Source organism: Propithecus coquereli, unplaced genomic scaffold (genome assembly GCF_000956105.1).
Source record: "Propithecus coquereli isolate 6110/MARCELLA unplaced genomic scaffold, Pcoq_1.0 Scaffold13, whole genome shotgun sequence".
NCBI classification, from domain to species: Eukaryota; Metazoa; Chordata; class Mammalia; order Primates; family Indriidae; genus Propithecus; species Propithecus coquereli.
The window spans coordinates 2,733,474-2,760,283 of record NW_012137191.1 but is presented as its reverse complement, the minus strand read 5'-3'; the positions used below and the strand labels follow the sequence as shown (position 1 = coordinate 2,760,283).

The 26,810-nt window shown below is 38.0% G+C and overlaps 1 protein-coding gene across 1 annotated transcript in view; it reads left to right on the top strand.

Moving 5' to 3' along the window:
- Positions 1 to 26,810, top strand: part of ANO6 (anoctamin 6) — a 187,239-nt gene that overhangs the window by 127,249 nt on the left and 33,180 nt on the right. Inside the window, exons 8-11 of the mRNA XM_012638508.1 lie at positions 6,038 to 6,172; positions 14,448 to 14,553; positions 18,858 to 18,918; positions 26,572 to 26,714. Coding sequence (XP_012493962.1) covers positions 6,038 to 6,172; positions 14,448 to 14,553; positions 18,858 to 18,918; positions 26,572 to 26,714 — 445 coding nt within the window. The remainder of the gene's footprint in view (positions 1 to 6,037; positions 6,173 to 14,447; positions 14,554 to 18,857; positions 18,919 to 26,571; positions 26,715 to 26,810) is intronic.

Below are 26,810 nucleotides of genomic sequence, written 5' to 3'. Positions count from 1 at the left end.
TTAGAGGTTACCTCCTAGGAACTGGAAACAAAGATCGACTTGATTGCATAGATGTAAACTTTAGGTGTAGGTTATTATGTTGTGTGGTAAGACATACACATTTTCACCCTTTTCCTGTTTCATTGTATCTAACGAGATATATAGACTAGCACTCAGGGTTTGTCTTCTCAAAGCTGCCTTCCAGAAGCTTACCTTGTTTGGGCAAGGCTGAGGATACTGGCTGCTGGTGAGAGATAGGCCAATAACAACCAAACAAACAGAAAATATGAGAATAACAAACAAACATAAGATTTCTGATTGCAATGAAGAAAATAACAGAGATAAGGTGGGAGGGCAGCGTGGGGAAGTGAGTTATCTCTAAGTAGGTGACATTGGAGTTGAGACCAGATAGTGAAAAGGTGCTGGTACTTTGAAGGCTTGGAAGACGTCATTCCAGGAGTGGGAGTATCCTGTGCAAGGGCCCTGGGGCACAAGTACACCTGGCAGGTTTGAAGAAGTACTGAAGAGCAGTGCCAATGAGAAAGAGAATGATATGAAGTTAGAGGGCTAATGGGGCACAGAAAGTTGTTTAGATTTTAAGTGCACTGAGAAGCAGTTGTAATATTTTAAGCATTTAAGTAATTTTGTCTTGTTGGAGAGTGTTTTATAGGGAGCACAGGAAGCAGAAAGACTAGGTAGGAGGTTATTCTCACTTTTTTTTTTTTTTTTTTTTTGAGACAGAGTCTCACTCTGTTGCCCTGGCTAGAGTGAGTGCCATGGCGTCAGCCTAGCTCACAGCAGCCTCAAACTCCTGGGCTCAAGTGATCCTTCTGCCTCAGCCTCCCGAGTAGCTGGGACTACAGGCATGCGCCACCATGCCCAGCTAATTTTTTCTATATATTTTTAGTTGGCCGATTAATTTCTTTCTAATTTTAGTAGAGGTGGGGTCTCGCTCTTGCTCAGGCTGGTTTCGAACTCCTGAGCTCAAACAATCCGCCCGCCTCGGCCTCCCAGAGAGCTAGGATTACAGGCGTGAGCCACTGCGCCTGGCCTATTCTCACATTTTTGTGATGATAGTGGGCCAGGCAAGAGATTGTGGGAGCAGATTTGGAACATATTTTTGCAGTAGTGTCAATAGGACTTGGTTATGGATTGGATGTAGAGGATGAGGAGGGGAGAAGAGTCACATGATCCTCACGTCTGCCTGGGGCCAAGTGTCTGTTCTTTCTATGGCATCTCAGCGCCTCATGCAGGTGCCCGCCTGCTTGGGAAAACTACTTGACTTCAAATGTGAGAGTTTTAAAACATGCAAATGGTATGTTCTATTTTGCATTTATCATGGAACATTTCAAACATATATAAAAGTAGAGAGAATAGTATAGCAAGCCTACATTCATCTGTCACTCACCTCCAAAAATTACAAACTCATAGCCAATCTTGTTTCACTTTTAATCCCTCCTCTTCCCTCCTCCCTCTACTGCATCATTTTGAAGCAATCTCAGATATCATTCTATTAGCATCTACTTCTCAATATGGCCAGAATATCCCTTTTTAAAAAGCAACAGTTCCTTAATGTCATCAAATAATCAGTGTTCAGATTTCTCTGATTGTCAAAAAAAAAAAAAAAAAAACCCACTTAGTATTTTTTAGTTCAAATCAGGATCCAAACAAGGTCCAAATGTTACAATTAGTATAATCTCTCAAATTTCATCCACTCCGTGTTTCACTATTTGTTTCTTGTTTTCCTTGCAATTGTTGCAAGAATTCCTTGCATTCTCTATTTTGCAGATTTTATTCTCTCCTGCAGTCTTGTTAAACATGTTCTTCTGTATTTGCTTTAGCTAAGTAATATTTTGATTTGTGTTACCTAATTTCATCCTCATCTAGAAGGTTGATATGATTGAAGTTTGATTTTGTGTAGGAATACTTGATACGTAGAGGGGAGCACTTCTGTGAGAAGGTACATATTGTACAGTTGTCTCTCTTTTTTTGTGATGATAACAGCCATCCACGGTCATTGCTCAGACTCATCATTTCATAAGGGGTTTCATTTCATTATTTCATTTGGTCATTTGGTCATATTCTTAATTCCCTCCTCCTTCATTTTGAATAGCTGGATTACAATCATGAAGAGGCACTTTCATTAACTCTGGTTACCCTGTAGAATAAGATTTTAAAAGAGGATATTTATACATATGTAAATATTTGAGGTTGACATTCTTGTGAAGTTTCCATTTTATTTCATTTCCTTTTATGTTAAACCTACAGCATCTGATGGCAGGGTGATGGGATTGATGGCTTCTTAATCATTCTTTATGTATTTTTTGTCCCTTTGGTAAAGAAAACAATTTCTCCACTATTTTAAATGTATTTTGCTAAGGGAAATACATTTAACTATTCCCTGTCCCTGGTCCCCATGTTCCTGTCCTTCATTGCTTCCCACTAGTAACCCCTTGAGCATCCAGGCTATTAAACCTTCATCTGTAATTCCCAGGGCTTGCCAGAAGGAAAAATGAGCTCTTTTCCGAAAAGCAAACCAAACAAACTGGAAAGAGCAACCTGTAGGAAACAGACTTTGACCAGGAAAAAAAAAAGCTTCCCCCGAAACTCCAATTTTTACCCTCAGAGTGATAAGAAAACAAAAAGCTATGATAGCTACAAGATGAGGACATGACTCTACTAAAAAGGATTGTTGTGAGAAATAAAATCTACCTCTTAGAAATTGATAATGTGATAAAACAGAAAAGGCCCTGTATAAAGTGTTAGAAAATGAAGTTGAAGAAATTTTGCAGAGCATAGAGCAAAAAATATAAAGAGAGAGAAGATAAAAGGCAGAAAAGATAAAAATTAGAAGTTCAGTCCAGGAGGTATAAATAATAGGAGTGTCAGAAACCAGAGAAAACGTAGGAAAGAAATCTGAGAAGTACTTCCAGAGAAGTGTCTGAAGAACCTTACTGAAGAACTAACTGGCATGAGTCTCCAGATGGAAAGAGCCACTGAGTACCCAGCCTAGAGCCACCACATCACTATAACATGACATCTCAGAACACTGGCACCAAAGAGAAGGTCCTGCAAGCCTCCAGAAGGCAAAATGGAAAGAAAATGATATGAAGGACTGAGACTCAGAATAGCATTGTACTTCTCAACAACAACACTGCAAACTAGAAGAAAAGAGAACAATAACTTCAGAGCTCTGAGGGAAGTGATTTTTTCCAACTTACAATTCCATATATGACCAAACTGTTAAGTGTGAGGAGTTTTCACAGTTTAGATGTGCAAGGTAATGGAGGAGGTGCTCCATCAAGAAAGAAGAGGACCTGAGATTTAGCAAATAGGGAATCCCAATGCAAGAGAGAAGGGCAGAGAGCTCCCAGGAGACAGCTCTGTGGCAGGGCTGGAGAGTCATTAATCTAGGTTGGAGGAGGTCTGAAGGGATTTATTCAAGGAGTTGAAATTGATAGACTGCCTCATGGTTTGAGTGAACTGCGAAAGTTATACGTCAGGGGAGAGTCTGGGGTTGAATTGCTGAAGTACACAGAAAACTAAGCAATGAACCATCAAGACAATTACTAACTCCAAGGAGAACAAAGTATCGGGCAGGAAGGAAAAGGTAATCATGGCAGGTGACTTGATTCAGCTGTCATAATAATGTAAAGCGAGGGTATTGACCTAACCAAAAATTATAATGTAACTGTCAAGAGAATGGGAATAGAGAAGTGGATGTGTAGGTGAGGCAGGGGGTTGAAAGCTTGTGAGCCTCATCTTCTAGACTAGAAAGTCGACAGGCGATACACAAAACTGAAAAATTAATGAGCAGCACTTCACGCCAACTATTTAGAGATGTGGAAGTAAATATCCAAAGAATCAGCTATAAGAATTGAAAGTGGCTGCTTCTGGGCAGCAGGAAACAGGAGAGGTGTTTGGGGCATGCTTTTTTAATAATCAGCCTTCTAGAGCCATTTGACTGTTTAATGACTATATACTTACAACTTTGATAAAAAAAAAAATCAAAGCTGACTTTTTTAAAAAAAAAAATTAATATGAAGAATTGGGATGTTTTTGGCAGTGAGAGAGCCAGTGACCGGAGGGATCACATGAATGGATCCTCATTATTCCCAGCCTTTCAGCAAGAACGAGGAGACAGGTTTCCATTTAAGATTTGAAATTTTTTCCGACCTTGCCTACATTGTAACAGGGATGCCTTAGAAAGCAATGAACTCCGTGTCGCTGTAAATATCCAAGCAGAGACTACCTGACCAGCTCTCTAAATGCAGCAGGATATTTTTACTGTGGGGAGGTTGGACCAGGCAACTTCCAAGATTCTTTCCAGTTTTAAAGATGGCATTTCCAGAATGGATGACTGAGGAGAACATATTCCAGAAAGCATAATAGAAAAGAGGCCAAGATGTCTCAAACCCGTTGTCAGGCTTTTTTTCCCCAGACTCTGTCCTGAGCCTGCCATTTGCCTGCCATCCGTAAGCCGGATAACAAAGCTCCAATCACAAGAAAATGAGCACACTTTGTTCTTCCCATCTCCATCTCTGCCCTTCCTTTTCCCTGTGGATGTGGCCTGCGCCCAGGCCCGTGAGCTGTGGAGCTGGTCCAGCCCAGGGCATGGCTGTGGGAAGTCTCCCGGGACTCCCGGTTGTATTCAGAGCTGAGTCCCCACTAGGCTAAGCCCAGGGAGTCAGGCCGAGCGCCATACTGAGCCTAAAGCCTCATATAGGCCCAGGGCTGAGTAAATCTTCTACAGGTTCCACAGACCAAGACTGAGGCAGCAATGAATCAGTCTAGGAAAATATCAGCAACGGCAGTCACCTAAACAATCACTTCATTGTTTCCTTCTCATCCCTAAACGCTTTCTCCTGCCAACTGTATTTGGCCTCCCTTTCAGGAACAATTCTGGCACTGCTTCTTACTCAACCAGCCCTCTTCTAATCTTACCTACCTGGCCTCTTCCCTATTACCCCAGAACATACCATTAATCAATTTTTAAAACTTAGAAAAAATAGAAGTGCTAGATATAAGGAGTATAGGGTAGTAGATTCCTCAATCGTATCCATCTTGCATTCTCCCATTCTTACAATGAGTTTTGTGAAAATTTTGGTCAGAGAGAGATTTCACTATCGATTAGTATTATTACTAGTTTTTTTTTTTATTATTATTACAGTTGACCCTTGAATGACACAGGAGTTTTGAAAACACACATATAACTTTGACTCTCCAAACACTTAATTACCAATAGCCTACCGTTGATGGGAAGCCTTACCAATAACAGCCAATTAACACATATTTTGTATGTTATATGTATTATATACTGTATTCTTACAGTGAAGTAAGCTAGAGAAAAGAAAATGCTAATTAAGAAAATCGTAAGAGAAAATATATTTACTGTTCACTAAGTGGAAGTGGATCATCATATAAAGGTCTTCATCCTTATCGTCTTCATGTTGAATGGGTGGAGGAAGTGGAGGGGTTGGTCTTGCTGTCTCAGGAGTGGCAGGGGAGGTAGAAGAGAGGTCAAGGAGGAAGGCATAACTTCTATTGAAAAAAAAAACCCATATATAAATGGACCCACGCAGTTCAAACCCATGTCGTCCAAGAGTCAACTGTCTTTGTGATTTATGTTAGGTTTCCTCTAAGGAAGCTCCCTAGTTAGGTAAAGTAAGTAACTTTGAGCAGATTGTTCATGTTCATTTGTTCCATGCATGTTAAGAACAATCTTTCAGAGATTGTGTAAAATAGTGCTATCTTCATAAAGAATGATAGTGATACTCTGTATTTGCCTCATATTCAGCATTTTCCTCTCCCTTGCTCTGTTTTGATATACTCTGCTTCAACAGGCAAACTGGTGATAGTGATCAGTACTTCTATGATGTGTAATATACTTTTTGTTTCCTCATAGAATATGAGTTACAGGTATGTTTTAAGGATGAATTGAGTGAGAGGGTTAAGCCAAAAATCTCCTTTATTAAGAAGCAAAAATTAATATTAAGCTGAGGATTCAGAGTGATTATTTTATTTGTATCTTTTAAAAATAATTTCTGTCTTTCTTCAGAAAATACTATGGAGAGAAGATTGGAATCTACTTTGCTTGGCTGGGCTATTATACGCAGATGCTCCTCCTGGCAGCAATCGTGGGAGTGGCTTGCTTTCTCTACGGATATTTTAATCAAGATAACTGTACATGGAGGTAACCCCTGTTTGTTCCTTGTTGCTACGCTGAGAAGTTGATTAGACATAAAATTATTTTCATGATCTTAAACTGTTTTAATAAAAGAAGACTCATCGCAGAACACTCATTGCTTTGGATGATATATCCTTTTGTTCTAAGTGTAATAACTAAGTGAAATGGAAAAAATTTTTCCTTAGATAATCCAACCCAGTCTCTGACAGGAATATTACCCTTAGGAAACACTCCAATATTTTAAAACAATGTTTTGTTTGAAAAAGAAAGGAGGCCTGGAGGGAGGATTGCCCTTGAACTTTTGGCCCCCAGAGGAATGTTCTCTCAGCCTTGCAGATGTGGGCCAAGAGCAGCTCTGATTTCTTCAGGGTTTCAAAGGGAAAACTGGGAAAACTGGTATTTTTTTTTCCTTTTAGAAATGATTTCTTAATATAAAGAAATGCATGTCTAAAAACTCAAGTAGACAATGGTTGGTTTGGTTTTTACTTTTTTTATTAAAAAAAACTAGTCCTTATAATGTTAAGGGGAAAAAAAAGTAACAGAGAATTACTTTGTGCTTGATGTTGAAATTCAGACACCAGCTGCACTATCTAAAGGGACGTACGTGGGTGCCAGAGCTCTCTGAATTTCACCATCGCTATTCTGAATTGCATTATTATTCCTCTGCTTTTGGTGGTCTCAACCTCCAGAAGGGATGCAGCACTGAACCAGGCATTTTCTCTTGTTCATCTGGCCCCTATCCAGGTGTGACAGCCAGATCAAAATTTCTGGGCACCAGCAGTGAGCTGATGACCAAATTTGTCAAGCCCCAAGCATATTAGCCTGCTCCCAGGGCAGGATGCTTACATGGCAGCCCTGATGTAAAGACATAATTACCCATTCTATTTAACAGAGGATTCTGAGCATTTTGTACCCATTATGGCTTTTTAGCTAGAAAGCTGCAGATGGTTTCTGAAGTACTTTCCCCTCTTCACTGAAAGAGTTTTGGGCCAGAGGCTGAATGTTGGTGCCTTCCCCTAAATTTGCCTTTGGTTTCTCCATTGTTTTGTATATTGTTCCAGACCAAAAAAAGAAAAAAGGCATCTCAAAAATACATTTTCATGGTGCAAAAGCAGCATTTTTGTAACTCATATGGTTCTTCTCATTATAACTCATTTTATGAAATAACTGTGATAGTCACCCACATATTTCCTACCATTTCCCACAGATTAGCTTACAGAAAACTGAAGGTAGGTCTTGGAGATATACTCTCTGTGCTCAAAACTATTTGGCTTTAATTATTTAATTATTAAATATCTTTAAAATGTTTAGAATATATAAATTTTAAATATTTTCAGTTTTATTACACATTAAACAGATTCATAAGAATAGAAAATGTATTTAAGGTATAAGGAATAATGATCCATCACCCAATTTAAGGAAAAGAATGTTATTGTTACCTTTGAAGTAACAGTACTTTGATCGCGTCTCCTCCGCTTTGAAATAACAGCTGTACTAAATTTTGTGTTTATCATTTATTTACATATACTGTATTTTTATTACATATATTTGTAGCCCAACAAAATATATTTAGTTTTGTGTTTTTGAAAATACGTATACATAAGTGGAGGATATTATAGGTATTTCTTCCTCTATAAAATGCCTGTTTAAAGCTTATGCCTCCCTTTTTAGATAGCAGCTTTATTGAGATATAATTTGTATACTGTAACATGCATTCCTTTAAAGTGTATAATTTGGGTGTTTTGAGTACATTCACAGAGTTGTGCAGCCGTCACCACCATCTAATTTTAGAACATTTTCATTGCCTCCAAAAGAAACCAGTGCCCATTAGCAGTCACTCTCTAACCCGCTTTCCTGTACCTCCTCACAACCACTAATGTACTTTCTGTTTTTATGGATTTGCCTATTCCAGACATTTCATAAAAGTGGAAATATACAGTATGAAGCTTTTTGTGACTGTCTTCTTTCACTTAGCATGTTTTCAAGGTTTATCCATGTTGTAGCATGTATCAGTTCTTCATTCCTTTTTATGGCCAAGTAATATTCCATTGCATGTATATACCAATTGTTTATCTATTCATCAGTTGATGGACATTTGGGTTGTTTCTACTTTTTGGCCGTTGTGAATAATTCTGCTATGAATATTCATGGACAAGTTTTTTTGGGGATATATGTTTCAGAACTCTTGAAAATATAACAAAGAATGGAATTACTGGGATATATGGTAACTCTAGGTTTATCATTTTGAGGAACTGCCAAAGTATTTTCTAAATTGGCTGCACCATTTTACATTCCCACCAGCCATGTATGAGGATTTCAATTTCTCCACATCCTCGTCAACACCTTTTTTTTTTTTAATATTAGCCATACTAGTTGGTATGACGTGGTATGTCATTGCAGTTTTGATTTTTATTTCCCTAATGCCTACTGATGTTGAGCATCTTTTTATGTGTATATTTGTCATTTGTATAGCTTCTTTGGAAAAACGTGTTCAAATCCTTTGCTTATTATGTTGTCTTTTTATGGCTATAAGTGTTCTTTATATATTTGGGATAGAAGTCCCTTAGTGGATATTGTCTTAGTCCATTTGTGCTATGACAGAATACCACAGACAGGGTAACTTGTAAAGAACAGACATTGATTTCTCACAGTTACGGAGACTGGAAGTCCAAGATCAAGGCACCAGCATTTGGTGTCTGGGGAGGGCTGCATCGTCTGGAGGGGAGGAACACTGTGTTTTTACATGGCAGAAGGCAGAAGGGTAAGAGGGGCAAACTCCCTTGATAAACCACTTTTATAAGGCCACCTGATCCCATTCCACAAGCAAAGAGCTCCCATGGCCTAATTACCTTTTAAAGGCTCCACCTCTTAATACTTTCACACTGGCAACACCTGAATTTTGGAGGAGACACAGTCAAACCATAGCAAATGTAGTGAAAATATTTTTTCTCCTTCTTTGGATTGTTTTTTCCCCTTTCTTAATGATACCTTGTGAAACAAAATAATTTTTAATTTTGATGACACCCAAGTTACTTACTTTATTTTGTTATCTGTGCTTTTGGTGTCATAGCTAAAAAAAAAAAACAATATATAATCCAAAGTCATGAAGATTTTTTCAGTGTTCATCCTTTAACAGTATTATAGTTTTAGGTCTGTGATTTATTTTGAGTTAATTTTTGTAAATGGTATGAAGTAAGGGCCCAACTCGGTCATTTCCCAAGTCTATATCGAGGTGTACCAGCACCGTTTTGAAGAGACTGTTCTTTTGCTGTGAATTATCATGGTGCCCTTATTGAAAATCAGTTGGCCATAAGTGTAAGTTTGTTTACTCTCAGTCCTTTTCCATTGATCTACATGTCTGTACTTTATGCAAGTACCACACTATATTGATTACTGTAGCTTTGTATTAATAGTTTAGAAACTGGAAACTTGTTCTTCTTTTTCGAGATTGTTTTAGCTATTCTGGGTCCTTTGCATTTCCATCTGAATTTTAGGATCAGATTGTTTCTGCAAAACATCCAGCTGGGATTTTGATAGGAATTGTGTTGACTCCAAAGGTCAGTTTGGACAGCATTGACATCTTAACAGTATTAAGTCCTCTAATCCATGAACACGGATTGTCTTTCCATTTATTTAGGTCTTTTTTAATTTCTATCAACAATATTTTGTAGTTTTTAGTATATAAGTCTTGTACTTCTTTTTTTAATGTTTATTCAAAATATTTTATTCTTTTTAATACTATTATAAATGAAATTGTTTCCTTAATTTTTGGATTATTTATTCCTGGTATATAGAAATATAATTGCTTTTTGTATGTTGATTTTTTTGTACTGCAACCTGGCTGAACCGGCTTATTTGCTCTAATAGTTTTTTGGTAGATTCCTTAGGATTTTTATGTACAATGTCATGCCATCTGTGAATAGAAGTAGTTTTATTTCTTCCTTCCCAATCTGGAGGCCTTTTATTTATTTTTCTTGCCTAGATGTCCTGGCTAGAAGCTCTAGTACAATGTTGATCTTATGAGGAAAGCATTCAGTCTTTCACCACTAAGTATGATGTTAGCTATGAAATTTTCATTAATGCTCTTTATCAGGTTGGGAAAGTTTTCTTCTATTCTTAGATATTGAGTGTTTTTATTATGAAAGGGTTTTGGATTTTACAAGATGCTCTTTATCTATTGACTTTATCCTGTGTGTGATTTTTGTTCATTATTCTATTAATGTGGTGTATTATATGGATTGATTTTTTTGGTTGTTGAATCACACTTGTATTCCTGGATACATCCTACTTGATCATGGTGTATAATACTTTTTATATGTTGCTGGATCTGTTTTGCTAGTGTTTCGTTGAGGATTTTAGCATCTGTATTCATAAGAGGTAATGAGTCTGTAGTTTTCTTATGTTGTCTTTGGTTTTGGTATCAGTGGTATACTAGTCCCATAGAATGAGTTGAGAAATATTTCCTTCTCTTTAATTTTAGGAGAGTTTATGAAGCATTGGTGTTACTTCTCCTCTAAATGGTTGATAGAATTCACCAGTGGAGCCATCTGGGCCTGGGATTTTCTTTGCAGGAATTTTTCCTACCAGTTCAATCTCTTTATTTGTTACAGGTTTATTCAGGTTTTCTGTTTCTTCTTAAGTCAGCTTCAGTAGTTCATATCTTTCTAGGAATTTATCCATTTTGTAATGGCAACAGTAATGTCCCCCTCTTCATTTCTGATTTTAATAATTCGAGTCTTCTTTTTTCTTGATAGGTCTAGCTAAAAGTTTGCCAATTGCATTGATCTTTTCAAAGAACCAACTTTGTTTGTTGATTTTCTGTTTTTCTATTCTCTATTTGATTTATTCTACTTTTTGCCTTTTGATTGGAGTGTTCATTTACTTTTAATGTAATTATTCGTAAAGTAGGAGTTGCATGTGCCATTTTGCTGTTTGTTTTTCCATATTTTTTTTTTGTCTTTTGTTTCTCTGTTTGTCTATTATACTTTTTTTGTGTTTTAAATATTTCTAGTGTAGCATTTTAATTTCATTATTGCTTCTACCCTATTTTTTCGATGGTTGCCCTGGGATTTTTTTAAACAATCTAGTCTGGATTAATGCAAATTTAATTTCAATAGTATACAAAAACTTTACTTTGGTATAGTCCATTCCCTCTCCCTTCGTTTGTGCTGTTATTGTCATGCAAATTACAACTTTATGCATTATAAGCCCATGAACACAGTTTTATAATTATGGCTTTGTGCAAGTTGTCTTTTAAATCAAATAGAATAGTTACGTACAAAAATATATTCATACTGGTTTTTTTATATTTATTGTTATAGTCACATCTACCAGTGCTTTTTATTTCTTTAGGTGGATTTGAGTTACTCTCAGGTGTGTGTGTAAGCCTGAAGGACTCTTCTTAGTATAGGTTAAGTATCTATCCAATGAGCATTTTCTTTGAGCATAATGTCAACACTCAAAAAGTTTCAGATTTTGGAGCATTTTGGATTAGAATGCTCAACCTGTATTTCTAGTAGAGCAAGTCTCTGCTAGCAACAGATTCTTTCAGATTTTGTTTATCTGGGGATGTCTTAATATCTCCATTCTTGAAGGTTGATTTTGCCAAATATAGAGTACTTGGTCTTTCAGCACTTTGAATATATCATCCCACTGCCTCTGCCCTCCTTAGTTTCTGATAAGAAGTCAGTTATAAATCTTCCTGAGGAACGTTTGTACGTGATGAGTCACTTTTCTCTTTCTGCTGTTGTGATTCTTTGCCTTGACTCTTTGTCTTTTGACATTTTGAGTATGATGTTGTTAGGTTTGGATCTCTTTGAGTTTATCCTACTTGGAATTCGTCGAGCTTCCTGGATGTACAGATTAGTGTTTTCATCAAATTTGGGATGTTTTCAGCCATTCATTCTTCAAATATTTTTTCTGTTTCTCCTTTTCTTCTGGGACTTCTATTATGTATATGTTGGTATGTTTGATGGTGTTCCACTAATCTCTGAGGCTGTGTTCATTAGTCTTCATTCTTTTTTCTTTCCATTTCTCAGGCTGGATAATCTTAATAGATCTAGGTTTACATTTGCTCATTCTTTTGCCATTTCCTATCTGCAGAGGGAGGCCCTCTAGTGCATTTTTTAATTTCAGTTATTGTACTTTGCTTCTCTAGAATTTCTAATTGGTTCTTTTTAATAATTTCTATCTCTTTATCGATACTCTCAATATGGTGAGACACTATTCACATACTGTCCTTTAATTCTTTAGATATGGTTTCCTTTAGTTCATCAAATATGTATAATTGCTAATTTAAAGTCTTTGTCTAATAAGTGCAATATCTGGGTGTCCTCAGGAACAGTTTTTATTGACTGCTTTTTCCCCCTGTATTAGGGCCATACTTTTCTGTTTCTTGGTATATCTAGGGATCTTATGTTGAGAAATGGGCATTTTAAATATTATAATTTAGTATATCTAGAAATCAGATTTTCCCCTCTTCAGGGTCTGTTGTTACTTGTGTTTGTGGTTGTCACTGCTGCTGCTGCTCTTTGTTCAGTTACTGTCCTGAACTAATTCTGTAAAATCTCTATTCTTTGTCATGTGTGGCCTGGCCATTGAAGTCAGTGTTCAGTAAGTTTGGTTATTAGCTAATGATTGAATTAGCTAGTGATCTCATTTAATGCCTGGGACCAGTAATTTTCTTTTCTCTGCCTTTGCCAAGAGGCTCTGTGTGAGTGTGTGGGGGGAATGTATTTAGCACCCTAGCAGGCAGTTCTCAGCTCTTCCTTAGCCTTTTCTTCTTGCTTATACAAAACTTCAATGTCAGTGAGAGGTGAGGCATTAAGGTGTTCGCAGGTCTTTCCTGGCCATGTGCACTATCCTATACATGCACATGGCCTTGTTTAAACTCGGGAATATATTGGGGCTTTTTAAAGCCCCCATGGACATCTCATTTCCTAATTTTTTCTTTTAAGTCTTTTGATTAACCTCTTGTTAACCTCTACTGGTATCACTGTCTAAGGCATCTACAGTGTTAAATAATTCCTGCCAGTTGCTTTCAACAGATGCTTCGGTGATAGGGCTGTTTGCATAGTATGAGCTTTGAATGTGAGGTTAAAAAATGGCAAATCCTGAGCGTGAAGCTTTTCCAGGGAGGTAGACAGTCCTTTAATGGTGTCTTTTAATGCCATTCTCACTTTTAAAACATCTTGAACATATCAGTGTTTTTCTTTATGGTTTGTGCTTTTTAATTTCTTATTTATGAAATGTCTCCTTACTCTGAGGTTACCTAGATATTTCTTTTTCTGATAAGTTGGTACTGTTGGCATTTTCATTTTCCACCTGGAATTGATTTGCATATGGTATGATTAGGGGTTCAATTTTATGTTTTTCCATATGGATAGCCTGTTGTACCAGCCGCATTTATTGATATTCTCACCTTGCTAATTTGCTTGGCCAGCTCTGCCATAGGTCTGTTTTTGAATAGGCAAAGGTCTGTTTCCAAACTCTTTAGTTTGTCCTGTTGGTCAGTTTTTCTTAACCTGTGCCATAATGCCTTATTCTTCAAAAGTGTTTCGACTGTGCCAAGCCTTTGTTCTCCCACTGAATTTATAGCTCAAATGGGAGAGAACTGACATCTTTAAATATTGATTCTTCCAAATTATGAATATGATAGTATAGGTCTTCTTTACTGTCTTTCAGAAAAGTTCTATAATTTTATCCATGTAAATCTTAACATATCTTAAATTAGATTTATTCCTAGAAATATTATTTTTAAGCTATTGAAAATGGTATTTTTAAGAAATTATTTCCTAATTGTTACAGGTGGTTGGGGACACAATTCGTTTTTGTGTCCTGTGTATATTTTGTATTTTGATTTTGTGTCCGGCAAACTTTACTAAATTCATTAATTCTAATAATTTATCTTTTGGTTCTGTTGAGTCATCTATATATACAATCATGTAATCTGCCAGTAATAACAGTTTTCTTTCTTTCTAGCCAATCCTCATGGATTTATTTTTCTTGACTTACTATGTTGGCAGGGACCTCCTACTAAAAAGAAGTGATAGCAGGACCTTTCGTCTTATGCTTGATCTAAGGGAAACACTTTCAGCATTTTATCTTTAAGTATGATTTTTTATAGGTTTTATGTAGCAATCCTTTATCAGGTTAATGAAGTCCACTTATGTTCCTAGTATTATAAGAATTTAGTTTTTTTATCATGCATGGATATTGGATTTTATCGTGCTGCTTTAAACTAATTAAATTTTTTATAATTAAGTTTTATTTCTCTCTTTAGCAAAGAAGTTTGTAATCCTGATATTGGCGGCAAGATTATAATGTGTCCTCAATGTGATAGGCTTTGTCCATTCTGGAAACTCAATATTACTTGCGAGTCCTCAAAGGTAATTTTTGTTATTCCAAATTGTTACACATATTAAAACCTTTTCTTCTTCTTATAATTTAGGTATAACATAGAAATTGTATCTTATTTCCTCTGAGAAATTCAGAAAGGTATTTTTCAACTAAACTACCAAACATTCTGGATGGTAGTTATACAATGAATGTGTTTATTCCTTCTATAAATAATGAATTGAGATTAAAAGCCTTATTTAAAATCTCATGGAGGGTCAGTGAGGAAATGGTAGAATTGAAATCCTTTATTTCAAGTAATCAAAGCAGAAATCTCAAACCCAGTTTAATTTATGAATACTTCTTAATAGAGTTACTATTAATGTTACAGGTTGAGTATTCCTTAATCTGAAATGCTTAGGACCAGAAGTATTTCGCAATTTGGGGTTTTTTCAGATTTTGGAATGTTTGCATTGTACTTACCAGTTGGGCACCTCTAATCCAAAAGTCTGGAATTTGAAATGCTCCTACAAACATTTCTTTTGAACGTTATGCCAATGCTCAAAAGGTTTTGGATGATTTTGCTGCATTTCAGATTTCAGATTTTTGGGTTATGGATACTCAATCTGTATAAGTATTTTCCTTAATTCAGGTGAGTAGAAATTTGAAATTTGTACTTGTGTTTTCCCCCTTTCAAAGCGGCTGAAACTATGCTTGGATTTTTAAAGACCCTGCTGGTCAGATTTAGACTATATCTATAAATATGCATAAGAAAGATTTTGTATGTAAGCGGTAAAAGATATTTGTCTCAAAACATTCCCACAAAACACATCTGGCTTTTCTTATACAAGCAGATGGTCTTGAGCTCTATGACTTCTTAAAATCCAGGGGGTTTAGAATAAGCATTGAAAAGGGAGGGAGCTTACTGAAAGCAGGCTGGAAACTCTAGACAGGAAGAAAGATGATCAGCTTACTTCAGAGCATTTTCCTGACAACTCAGACATACTATTCCCTTTTGTTATTAATATGGTCTTCTCTCTACACCCTTGTTCTGCCATGAGAGGTTAGGAATCCTTATATGGCCTTAGAACATTCTGATCTACTCCATGTAAGTCTGATTTTTAACTGAATGTATTGCTGTTATAGGGATGCCACTTTATATTTTATACTTTGCAAAGTTCTTATAATTACCAGTTTTGACACACAACTCTGTGAGATAGTCGGAACAGGCATTTTCTCTGTTTTACAGATTAAAATACTGAGGCTCTGAGAGATTAAATAATGTTATCAAGGTCACCCACCTAGTAACTGGCAAAGCCAGAAATTTACCACAAATCCACATTCCTTGGCATTACCATTCTCCTCACTGGCTGACAGTGGTACCAGGCACCTCACTGTCAAATCCAGCTCTATGTTTGAAAAATTGTTCACCACTTAGGTAAGCTGATTGCAGGATGTGGTCAACACATGGATGTTTATACTTAATTTATGAATTAAAATATATTTCATTGCCTCCTTCCCCAAACCGACAGATTCTACACTATGAATATCTGTTGTAGATCACACAAAGTAAAAGACTAACAAAGAAGTTAGGAAGAGGGAAGCCGCCTTCCAGTGATGGTGGCTCGTAGCTTAAAGATCACCAGTTAACACACTTCCCTGAGGCATTGGATTTAGGGTAAATGCCAATGATAATACCAAAGACAAATTTTACTCCACAAAAGTACGAGTGGAGATCCCATTTTCCTTAAGAAGTTCTCTCCTTGGCACTCCCTAGCCCCACCTTGTCTCTCTCGTTTCTTCTACTCCACCTACCCATCCTCAAGCACGTGACTTTCAAATATGTCCTGGTGTACATTTCATTTTGGTAAAAACAAATCTTCGATTCTATTCTAGTTTCCTGAAGGATCCCTTGAGTCTTGTCAGAGTGATTTACAAAGGGAAGGGAACATAGAGTATAAGGATGAAATGGAAAAATAAAGTTTAAGAGAAAAGAGCACTTTTTCTGGCTTTTCTATTTGTTGGTTAATTTCATTATTTCTTCCTTCTTTCATACGTTTATTTATATATTCATTTCTACCGTTTTCTTTCGAAAAGAAATAGAGTACTCACTAATTCGCATGTATGCTAAAAGAGTTAAAAAATTAGAAATAGAAAGATGATTTCAGGACCAAGGAAATGAAGAAACAATTATGCAGATAATGGGGATTGATACTGTTTTTGTGATTGAGAATTGAATAAGGGTCTTAGCTTTCTGGATGGGAAGATAAAAGGGAAACATCATAAGTTGTAATATTTTGTTCTTAAAAACACATTAAGTTATAAAATTCTGATTTTGCTTCTTTGCAGGAGGAAAGCATAACAAATGGTCATTTTTTTTTCAAGATTCTGATTGGTTTCTCTGATTGAAATCATCATGCCTACATATGCAGCTTTCTTCTTTCCTGCACCATGTGACTAAAGCAGTATGCTAACTCAGGGCTCCTCTTAACACAGCCAGCTGTCTTGTCCTTTCTCTGCCATCCTGCCAAGAAAGCCAAGCCAGCCTTCTTACCAAGAAAGCCCCTTGCTTACCTTCTCCCCTAATTCCTACTTCCATGTAGCTCATGGAACACAGAGCAGAGAAGCCAGCCATATTTATTCTTTCTCTTGGGATCTTGACTCTCACACATGTGGCAAGAATGCTGACTTCATCCAGGCCTAACTTCTCATAGGAGCATAAAGCATGACCTTTGCATTGAGCTAGGCAGTTGGGGTGATCTCGTCATTGGCAGTAAACCTACTCTTTCTCACTGCTTCTGTTTTCTTTCTAGCACCGGCAGGTGTGTTTCCACTGACTTTTTATCAAAAGAGTAGAGCTAAGAATAGGATTCTTTCTGTCTGGGGTGGGTGGGCAGAGGCATCAGCACAAATAGGATGGTATCAGAGAGAGAGGCTTCCATTGATTCCTAAAACAGGAGTGGCATTGGACAGAATCTTCAATAATAATAGCATTATAACATGCAGAACTATTTTTCATAGGACTTTTCTTATAACAACTTGTAATAAAGGCTAAGGTGTAACATTAAAAGATAAGTTGGTGAAGATGGTTCCATAGGAGTCAAAGCTAAAAGGTTTGACATACGTGGTCTCTGGAGTCCCAGGACTAGAGGAGTAGGTGGAGAGCATTGTACCCCAGAACAGTCACACATTTATTAATTCTGTCTCCCTTGAACAGGATTTTTGAGAAGAATAATTGGATGATAGACAATTTGGGGTGGTGCTTTCCGATCAAGGTCCATGTGGATGATTGAGGGGATATCTATATGCTTTGGAAACAGATGGATGACAAGGTGGCTAGGTGGATATTCTTTCATAAAAATAACATAACTGAAGTGATTACATAGATGAAAGCTCACCCACTTCATATGAGTCTAAAGGGGAACCTAAAAAAATTATCTAAAACAAAGTAGATTTCCTACTTAGAAGTAGCTTTGCATTTTCTTTAGCACTTGGTTTGCTTTTTCTATTTGTAGCTTCTTTTTCTACCCCATCCTTGTCTTCTTTATAGTTCATGTGACCTGTCATAAAGTAGACATATGCTTGCCACTTTTTCCATTATCTTTATGGATCTCTTTGTAGGAAATTAAAAATGCTCACTAACAAAAAATTAGTGTTAATTTTTTCCTAAAAGAATTTCCAGGAAATCATAGAGATAGGCCACTTACATACTAGCAAAGAGATAAAAACTTAGTAGAACTAGTGAATAGAGCCTTCTTTGGCCAGATATGTTATTTATGATTCATGATCATTGTACTAATTGTAATATTAGCAAAAGCACCTGTGCATCCTTAATTCCAATGGAAGCATCTGTCAAGGACAGTAGAAAAGCCATTATTGGGTTTGAAGAAACAGCTCTCTTGGAGTCTGAGGGTTGAACTTCTCTTAACAGGAAAAGCAGGAATTCTGGAATTTACCCTCTGACCTGATAAGATGTAAATCTTAAATCTAGAAGTTGCCTTGAGGTCATTGTATTTTTAGAGCCATGCTCCTTCCTCCAATTCACTGTGACAGCTCATAAAAAGAGGCTGTGATTCAAGCCTGATAGAAGCTTTAGACTGAATGGAATTTTAGCAGCTATACCTATTTCTTTATCCCAATATGGAAAGTTCCATTGGAAAATGCACCCTGGTTAATATAGCACTGGAGAGAGTGAGAAATGACATCTATGAGTATGTAGTAGATATGGTGATTGTTAAACTAGGTATCAGCTTTAAAAAGAATTTCAGACTGTAGAATATACAAAACATTTCGTATTTACTGAATTCTAATAAGTGGAGAACATGATTCATTTAAATGTCATTATTATATTTTCCAGAAATTGTGCATCTTTGACAGTTTTGGAACCCTGGTCTTTGCAGTATTTATGGGGGTATGGGGTAAGTTATTTTTATTTTTTTCATGCACTCAATTGAATAGTATTATACAGTTTTATGTAGGATATCAAAGTAACCCACTTTTAGGGCCTTGGATTGCCCAAGCTTCAACTCCCCTAGAACCCCATTTATAACTCTGAGGACATTGTATCCATTAGTTCTTACTAGCTAACTAGGTAATATAAAAACCTACCTCACAATATAATGGCTTCAAACAACAAACCTGATTTCTCATATTTATTATTTCTCATCATTCTCTGGGTCAGCGGAGAGGTTCTTCAGGCACGGGCTGGCTCACTGATCTCTGCAGTGAGCTGGCAGCCCCCCTGGGGCTAGGTAGTCGGCATTTGAAAGCCTGGGTTGGTCTGTGGGACTCAGCCGGGCAGACTTGACTTTCCTCCACATAGGCTCTCATCCTCCAGTGTGCTAGCCCAAGATTCTTCACATGGTTTCAGGGTTCCAAAGAGAAGCAAGAGAGGACAAGCTCCAATGCACAGACATTTTTAAGCCTGTGGTTGTATCAAGTTCTCTAATGTCCATCAGCTAAAGTAAGTCATGGCCAAGCCAGCATCAATGTGGAGAGGTGGGAGTACTGCCCAATGGCTTGGATCCAAGAGCCATGATTCATTGGAAGCCATTATTGCAACAGTCCCCACAGCTGTGATCCAACCTGACTTTTGTGGGGGTGGGGGTGGGGAGAAAGCAGGAACACAGTGATTCTGGGTGAGCTTTCTTCTTTGTACACATCTATACGAGTAAATATTTGATAAGTATGTGCTACTCTTATAATAATAACAACTTGTATTTACTAAGTAGAGCAGATATAATTCCTATATAGGAGCTTTAACATTATATATATTATTTGTATAGCATCATTAATGTAATGAAGCAATTATCATTTTCTCTAAATGCAGCCTTTTAAATATTTAATTGATGTAAATATTCCAACAGCGAAGAAAAAATTTCCATTTTCAAAAATAAGTATATTCCCAATTTCATTGTGTAAGTCTGGGGAACAACAGAGTTCAGGTTATAGGAAGGTGGAGGAAGAAACTGAATCGAGCCTCTTGTTCTTGAGAGGACAACACATCAACACATGTAACTCACGGAGACAGTTGTTTAGGTGTCCTCCACGCTGTTTTTCTTTGGCAGTGGTTGTGCCTATGGGTCACCACATGGATCACAGAACAGACAATCCAATTATTTCATACAGTTTTTTCAGAGTTATTAGTTGCCGCTCCTGGATAAAGTGCACTGTAAGGTAGCAAGGCTTTCCGATAAGTTACATTGGCATTCAGCATTGAGCATGCATTGGCTGGAAACCAGACTCTGGCCTAATACCTGACACACAGGAGAATAAAGATCAAATGTATGTATTAAGATCCTCTGTACTCTTCCATTGTAAAATACATAATTTTTTTTTTTCCAGTAAGAGCTCAGGTGCTGAACACATGAGTCAGCACTTTTAACTATTAACTGTACTCAGTGCTGATTTGTAATCTGTAAAATTCTATAATAACACATCTATTGAACTCTGTATACTAATGGATGCTGATAGCCCTAATTAAAGAAGGTATTTGAAATAAAGCAAAAATATATATAAATTCTGACACTGGAAAGGCAGACCTCAAATTTCCTAGCTAATTTTCCCTTCTCTGATCATAACACTGTGTTTATAGAACTGATATATGTATTGGAAGCTGCTTTTATTTCATTTGATTTTAGAATGCAGAAAACATTTCATTACTGCTTGTGGCATCATATGTATATCTTTAAGGATATGTATGTATGAGAAATGTTTTATTTTAAGTGCTTTATGTTGCTTTCCTTGTTACTTCTGCCTTATGAGAGCTACTGCTAGGAACCAAGTAACAGAAAGTAGGAAATTGAAAAACTGAACAGGCAGAAGGCTCATGTGAAATTATTCATATCACCATCGTCATATTCCTATAGCATCTCTTTTGTGTCCAGATGTATATGGCACTTATTTTTCTGCTTCCTAGAAATTATAAAAGTTCACATGCTCAGATTAGAAAACCTTTTATAATGAATATAATACAAGTCATATACTTATCTGAAAAATATGCACCCTTTTAGGTCAAGGCAGCCCACCCATTCAAACTGACTCGTAGAATCATAAATACCAACCCGTGGTTGAAGTAAAGGTTCTGAACACACCCTGCCCTCCTTGTTCCTTGACTACTTCCACCTGATTTCTCTGGCCCAGATGCTTGGCTGCATGACTGTAATTTTTAATTTTCACCTTTATGGGTGAGTTCTAAACTAGGCCTAGTGATTTCCATAAAAACACCAATCACCTGGCTCACTAAGTTGGGGTTCCGGAAGCCTGTCCAGCTGCAATTAGGGAATCAGGAAACAGCTGTTGTAACTGTTATTTCTAGACCTGCACTGCTCTTGCTGGATCTGCACCAGCAAAATAATGCAGCACCTACGCCCACCACCATGGTCTCCATTCAACTCAGTTTCTGACTTAATGACACACAGATGCATCTGATGGGCATTCTAAAAATCACATCTGGAACCCTAGCTGCAAGAGAGTCTGAGAAATATAGTTTTTTACCTTCTAGCCTTTGAGTTAGGAAGTTGCTATAAAGGCTGAGCAAGCTAATCTATCTTATCTTCCTTTGTGAGTAAAGAGGTCTGAATAGTTTCAAAGCCTATTAAAACATTTCAGACCTTCAACAGCAAACTCATAGCAACCAGAACACTCCCATCTATCAGAGTGTGTCTCTTGTCCCTAGACATTGCAGGATATAACACCACCAGCACTTTACTGCTCTGAGACCCTGTTTTTGTATACAGGCATCTCCTTCATCTGATGCATGGTTTCTTTAGATGTAATAATATCATGATTATTCCAATCATGGCAATTTCTTAAAATAAGACAACAATGAATATTGCCACATAGATGGACTCTTCCTTTCACAAAAGATTCCTCTATCCCGTGTGATGCTGTTTGATAGCATTTTACCCACAGGAGAACTTCTTTCATAATTGGACTCAGTCCTCTCAAACCTTGCCACTGCTTTATCAACTAATTTTATGTAACATTCTAAATCCTTTGTTGTTATTTCAACAATGTTCACAGCATCTTTACCAGGAGTATATTCCATCTCAAGAAACAAATTCCTCTGCTCATCTAGAAGAAGCAACTCTTCAAGTTTTATCATGAGATTGCAGCAATTCAATCACATCTTCAGGCTCCACTTATAATTCTAGTTCTCTTGCTATTTCTGCCACATGTGCAGTTACCTCCTCCATGGAAGTCTCGAATCCCTTGAAGTCATTCGTGAGGGTTGGAATCAACTTTCTTCCAGAGTCCTGTTAATGTCGATATCTTGACCTCCTCTCATGAATCACAAATATTCTCAACAGCATCTAGAATAATTAATCCTTTCCAGAGGTTTTCAATTTACTTTGCTGAGATCCATCAGAGGAATCTCTATCTGTAACAGCTATAGGCTTACAAAATGTGTTTCTTAAATAATAAGACTTGAAATTGAAATGACTCCTTGATCCATGGGCTAGAATGGATGTTCTGTTTGCAGCATGAAAAATACTTTCATCTCCTTGTATATCTCCATCAGAGCTCTTGGGTTTCTAGGTGCATTGTCAATGAACAGTAATATTTTGAAAGGAATCTTTTTTTTCTCAGCAGTTGGTCTCAACAGTGGGCTTAAAATATTCAGTACGCCATGATGTAAACAGATGTGCTGTCATCCAAGCTTGGTTGTTCCATTTATAGAGCACAGGTGGAGTAGATTTAGCATAATTCTTAAGGGCCTTGGGATTTGGGGAATGGCAAATGAGTATTGGCTTCAACATAAAGTCACCAGCTGCATTAGCCCCTAACAAGAGAGTCAGCCTGTCCTTTGAAGCTTTGAAGCCAGGCATTGACTTATCCTCTCTAGCTATTAAAGTCCTAGATAGCATCTTCTTCCGATAGAAGGCTGTTTTGTTTACACTGAAAATCTGTTGTTTACTGTAGCCATCTTCTTAGCTAGATCTTCTGGATAACTTGCTACAACTTCATCAGCATTTGCTACTTCACCTTGTACTTTTATGTTATAGAGTTGGCTTCTTTCCTTAAACCTCATGCGTCAATCCGTGCTACCTTCATCCTTTTCTTCTGCAGCTTTCTAACTTCTCTCAGCCTTCACAGAATTGAAGAGACTTAGGGCCTTGCTTTGGCTTAAAGGAATGTTGTAGCTGGTTTGATATTCTATCCAGACCACTAATACTTTCTCCATATTTATTATAAAGTTGTTTTGCTTTCTCATCACTCATGTGTTCACTGGAGTAGCACTTTTAATTTCCTTCAAGAACTTTTCCTTTGCATTCGCAACTTGGCTATTGGTGCAAGAAGCCAAGCTTTTGTCCTGTCTTGGCTTTCAACATGCTTACCTGACTAAATCATTCAAATTTTGATACAAAGTGAGAGATGTGCAACTCTTCCTTTCACTTGAACACTTTGAGGCCATTGTAGGATATTTACTTGGCCTAATTCCAACATTATTGTGCCTCAGGGAATAGGAAGGCCCGAGGAGAGGGAGAGATATATATAGCGGAATGGAGCAGTCAGAACACACACAACATTTATTGATTAAGTTCGTGGTCTTATATGGGCATGCTTTATGGTGCCCCAAAGGTATTACAATAGTAACATCAAAGACCACAGATCACCATAACAGATATAGTAATAAAAATGTTTGAAATGTTGTGAGAATTACCATGTCTCTGTGACACAGAGACATGAAGTGAGCATATGCTGTTGGAAAAATGGCTCCAGTAGACTTGCTCGACACAGCATTGCCACAAATCTTCAGTCTGCAAAAAAACAAACAAAAACACAGTATCTGCGAAGTGCAATGAAACAGAGTATGCCTGTGCAGAGTACTGAGGGCCCAAGTAGACTGGTGTAGCAGAGAGTGGTGGAGAGTGGATGGTCATGCTGGAGGGGAGCAGTTGGAGCCAGCTGGGACCTCTGAGCGGTTGTTTCCCCAGGTGGTGGGAGTCCTCCAGGTTCTGGCATGGTGTCCTTCAATTCATTTATTCAGTGCATTTATGCATTAAGTGCCTGCTATCTGCTAGTGCTTCAGCTGTGAATAAAACAAAATCCTGGCCCTCGTGAAGATGACATTCTGGTGCATGTGATAGATAGTAAGCCTAGAAGCAAATATAGATCAGGATGCTTGAGTCCTACATATTCCGAAGAGCAGAAGAGGGGCGGACATAGGAAGTACAGTGTGCCATTTCTGAAAGAATGTGCACTACCACTGCTTTAGGGGTGGGGCGTATGCCATACCCACGGTAGAATTCTCTGGTAAGTTAAAAAGTGGGGTCCTGTTGGATGGCAGTATATGGATGTTTATCATGGAGATGCAGAGCCTAGGGTGCTTTAGTAAGTGGGTGGCATATGGTATGCTGCTTCATATGCGACCCAAGGAGGGTTGGCTCATGGGTGGCTCATCCTCCTCACCCCCACAACCCCCTGCAGGAGTCTCTTTTGGGAGTATCTGCCACATGAGGCCAGCATGGGTCCAGTGCCAACAAGACCAGCCACTCACAGCTTGGTCCACAGAATTATCTGATGCCCTATAGATTTTCATCCCATTGACAAGAGGCAGATTCATTTCCCCATGGGCAGGGATAAGTGCGCAAATGGCTGGGTAGTTTCTCGGTAGTAGAGCCATCGTTCTCCATACTCAGCACTCAGAAATTTGAACTTGATTCCCATATCCAGGTTATTACTACTCTAACTTACTGTTATTGGAAAAGTGATATTCAAAATAAACACTGCAGGGAAGCAGATGCTTTTAAACATTCTAGTTGTCTTCACCACTGGGCGTATCGAGTTCATGCTCCTCACAGCTGCATCCCAGGATTTCCTCCTGCATCTCGGGCTGCCTAATGCAGGGTCTGCAGGATTTTATTCCAGCTCTCTTCACTGTCTACTCCAGTGATTCAGTGACTCTCAACCCTGACTGCTTATTAGAGCTTTAAAAAAGAAATAACCAATTAACTCAGAATCTCAGGGGCGGTGCCCAGGCTCAGTATTTTTTGAAAGCTCTTTGGTGTTTCTTATGAACTACCTCTCTGCACCTCATTTAGTGATCTCATCCATTCATGGCCCCAGTTGCCACTTAAAACAATACAAATCTGGCTCAGCCCAGATCTTCCTCCTGTATGCTAGACTTTTACCTGCCTATTGGGCAGTCTTGCTTGAGTAGCCCACATGCACCTGACCGTAACCAAACCGGTTGTCTTCTGTCTCCTCTTACTGCACTACTTATTCTAGGGAATGGCCCTAGAATTTAGGATATTGCCCAGGCCAGAAACCAGCTGGCATCCTTGACTTCTTCCTGCCCCTTCTATCATTACTGCCTCCAGTCAGTCTACCTGCCCACATCCTGCACCCGCCAGTAGGGCTCCCTGCTGTAGTCTCACTCTAGGTATCTTCAGTGTCTCCTCCACCTGTAAGTTGACCTCTGAACTCCTTTCAAGGCACACAGAGTCCTTTGTGATGTTCCCCTGTGGCTTTCACCCAGCTGCCCCTCCCTCATCACACCCCACACTCACTACCAAACTATTTGCAGTTTTGGAAAGTACCTGGCCCTCTGGCCACCTTGCCGTTGTATGCGCAACTCCATGGGAGGAGTGGCCTTAACATTCCACCTACTACCACCTTCACCTGATGAGCTCTGAGTCATCTCAAGAATCATCACAGTGGTCCCGTCCTCTGGGGAGGCCTGCCCCGCAACGTCTGGTTAGATGTTCTGGCTGTGCCAGGACAGCCGTGCTTACCTTTATCATAGCCTTCTTACTCATGTGCGATAGTGGTCACTTCTGGTACAGTATAGTTCCCATGCTCCTAAAAGCTCCTTGAAGCAGGGACTATGTCTTGTTTCTCCTTATTCTCAGCACATAGTAGACAATCAAAAAATATTTGTAGATACAACAGTGGTAATTCCAGAATTTCTATGTAGGAAGGGTTCAGGGGCAACAGTTTGATTGGAAGAAGGGTGTAAGGGGATTTACCCTCAAACTGCACTTTTCAATTAACATTTAATGTTTTTATTTAGTATTTGAAGTTACAAGCTCTGAAAAGTAATGATTCCTGAAAATTATTTCATTCATACTTTACACAAGATTGAGAAAAATATCATTTTTCTGTATGAAAGAATATTAATTTATTTGGGGAGTTCTAAAGCGTTTTCCCCCTCACACCCAGCTCCTTAGGAAGGAAGGGAGGGAGAGGGGAGGGAGCAAGGGGAAGAGGGATGCAGGGGAGAGCAGGCAGAAGGATGGACCATGAGCCACTTGAGAATTATGATACCCGTCTGTGTTTTTAGTTGGCTGTACAGTGCTGGAGCAGATGCTTCAGCGTCAGACATACATGCCTTCTGACCATCCTGTTACTGCTTTCCTGTAAGCTATAGTTTGTTTCATAAGTGTTTTAAACTATCAATATTTTCTTTTAAGATCATTTTTCTCTCTTTTAAATATTAGTATCAGCTATAAATTTGGTTTTATTTACCATATATAAAAGCGTTATGGATAATTAATATTATTCGGCACAGATTTCTGTCATCATTGAAGATCCACATGATCCTGTTGTGTCTCTCTCTTTGTTAGTTACCTTGTTTTTGGAGTTCTGGAAACGGCGCCAGGCAGAACTTGAGTATGAATGGGACACTGTTGAGTTACAGCAGGAAGAACAAGCCCGGCCAGAATATGAAGCACAGTGTACTCACGTGGTGATAAATGAGATTACTCAGGTAAGGAAAATGCTATCGAGATATACTTTGGTCTGTTTACTGCAGTGGTTCTCATCCTTGGCTGTACGTTGGAATCACCTGGGGAGCGTAAAAAAT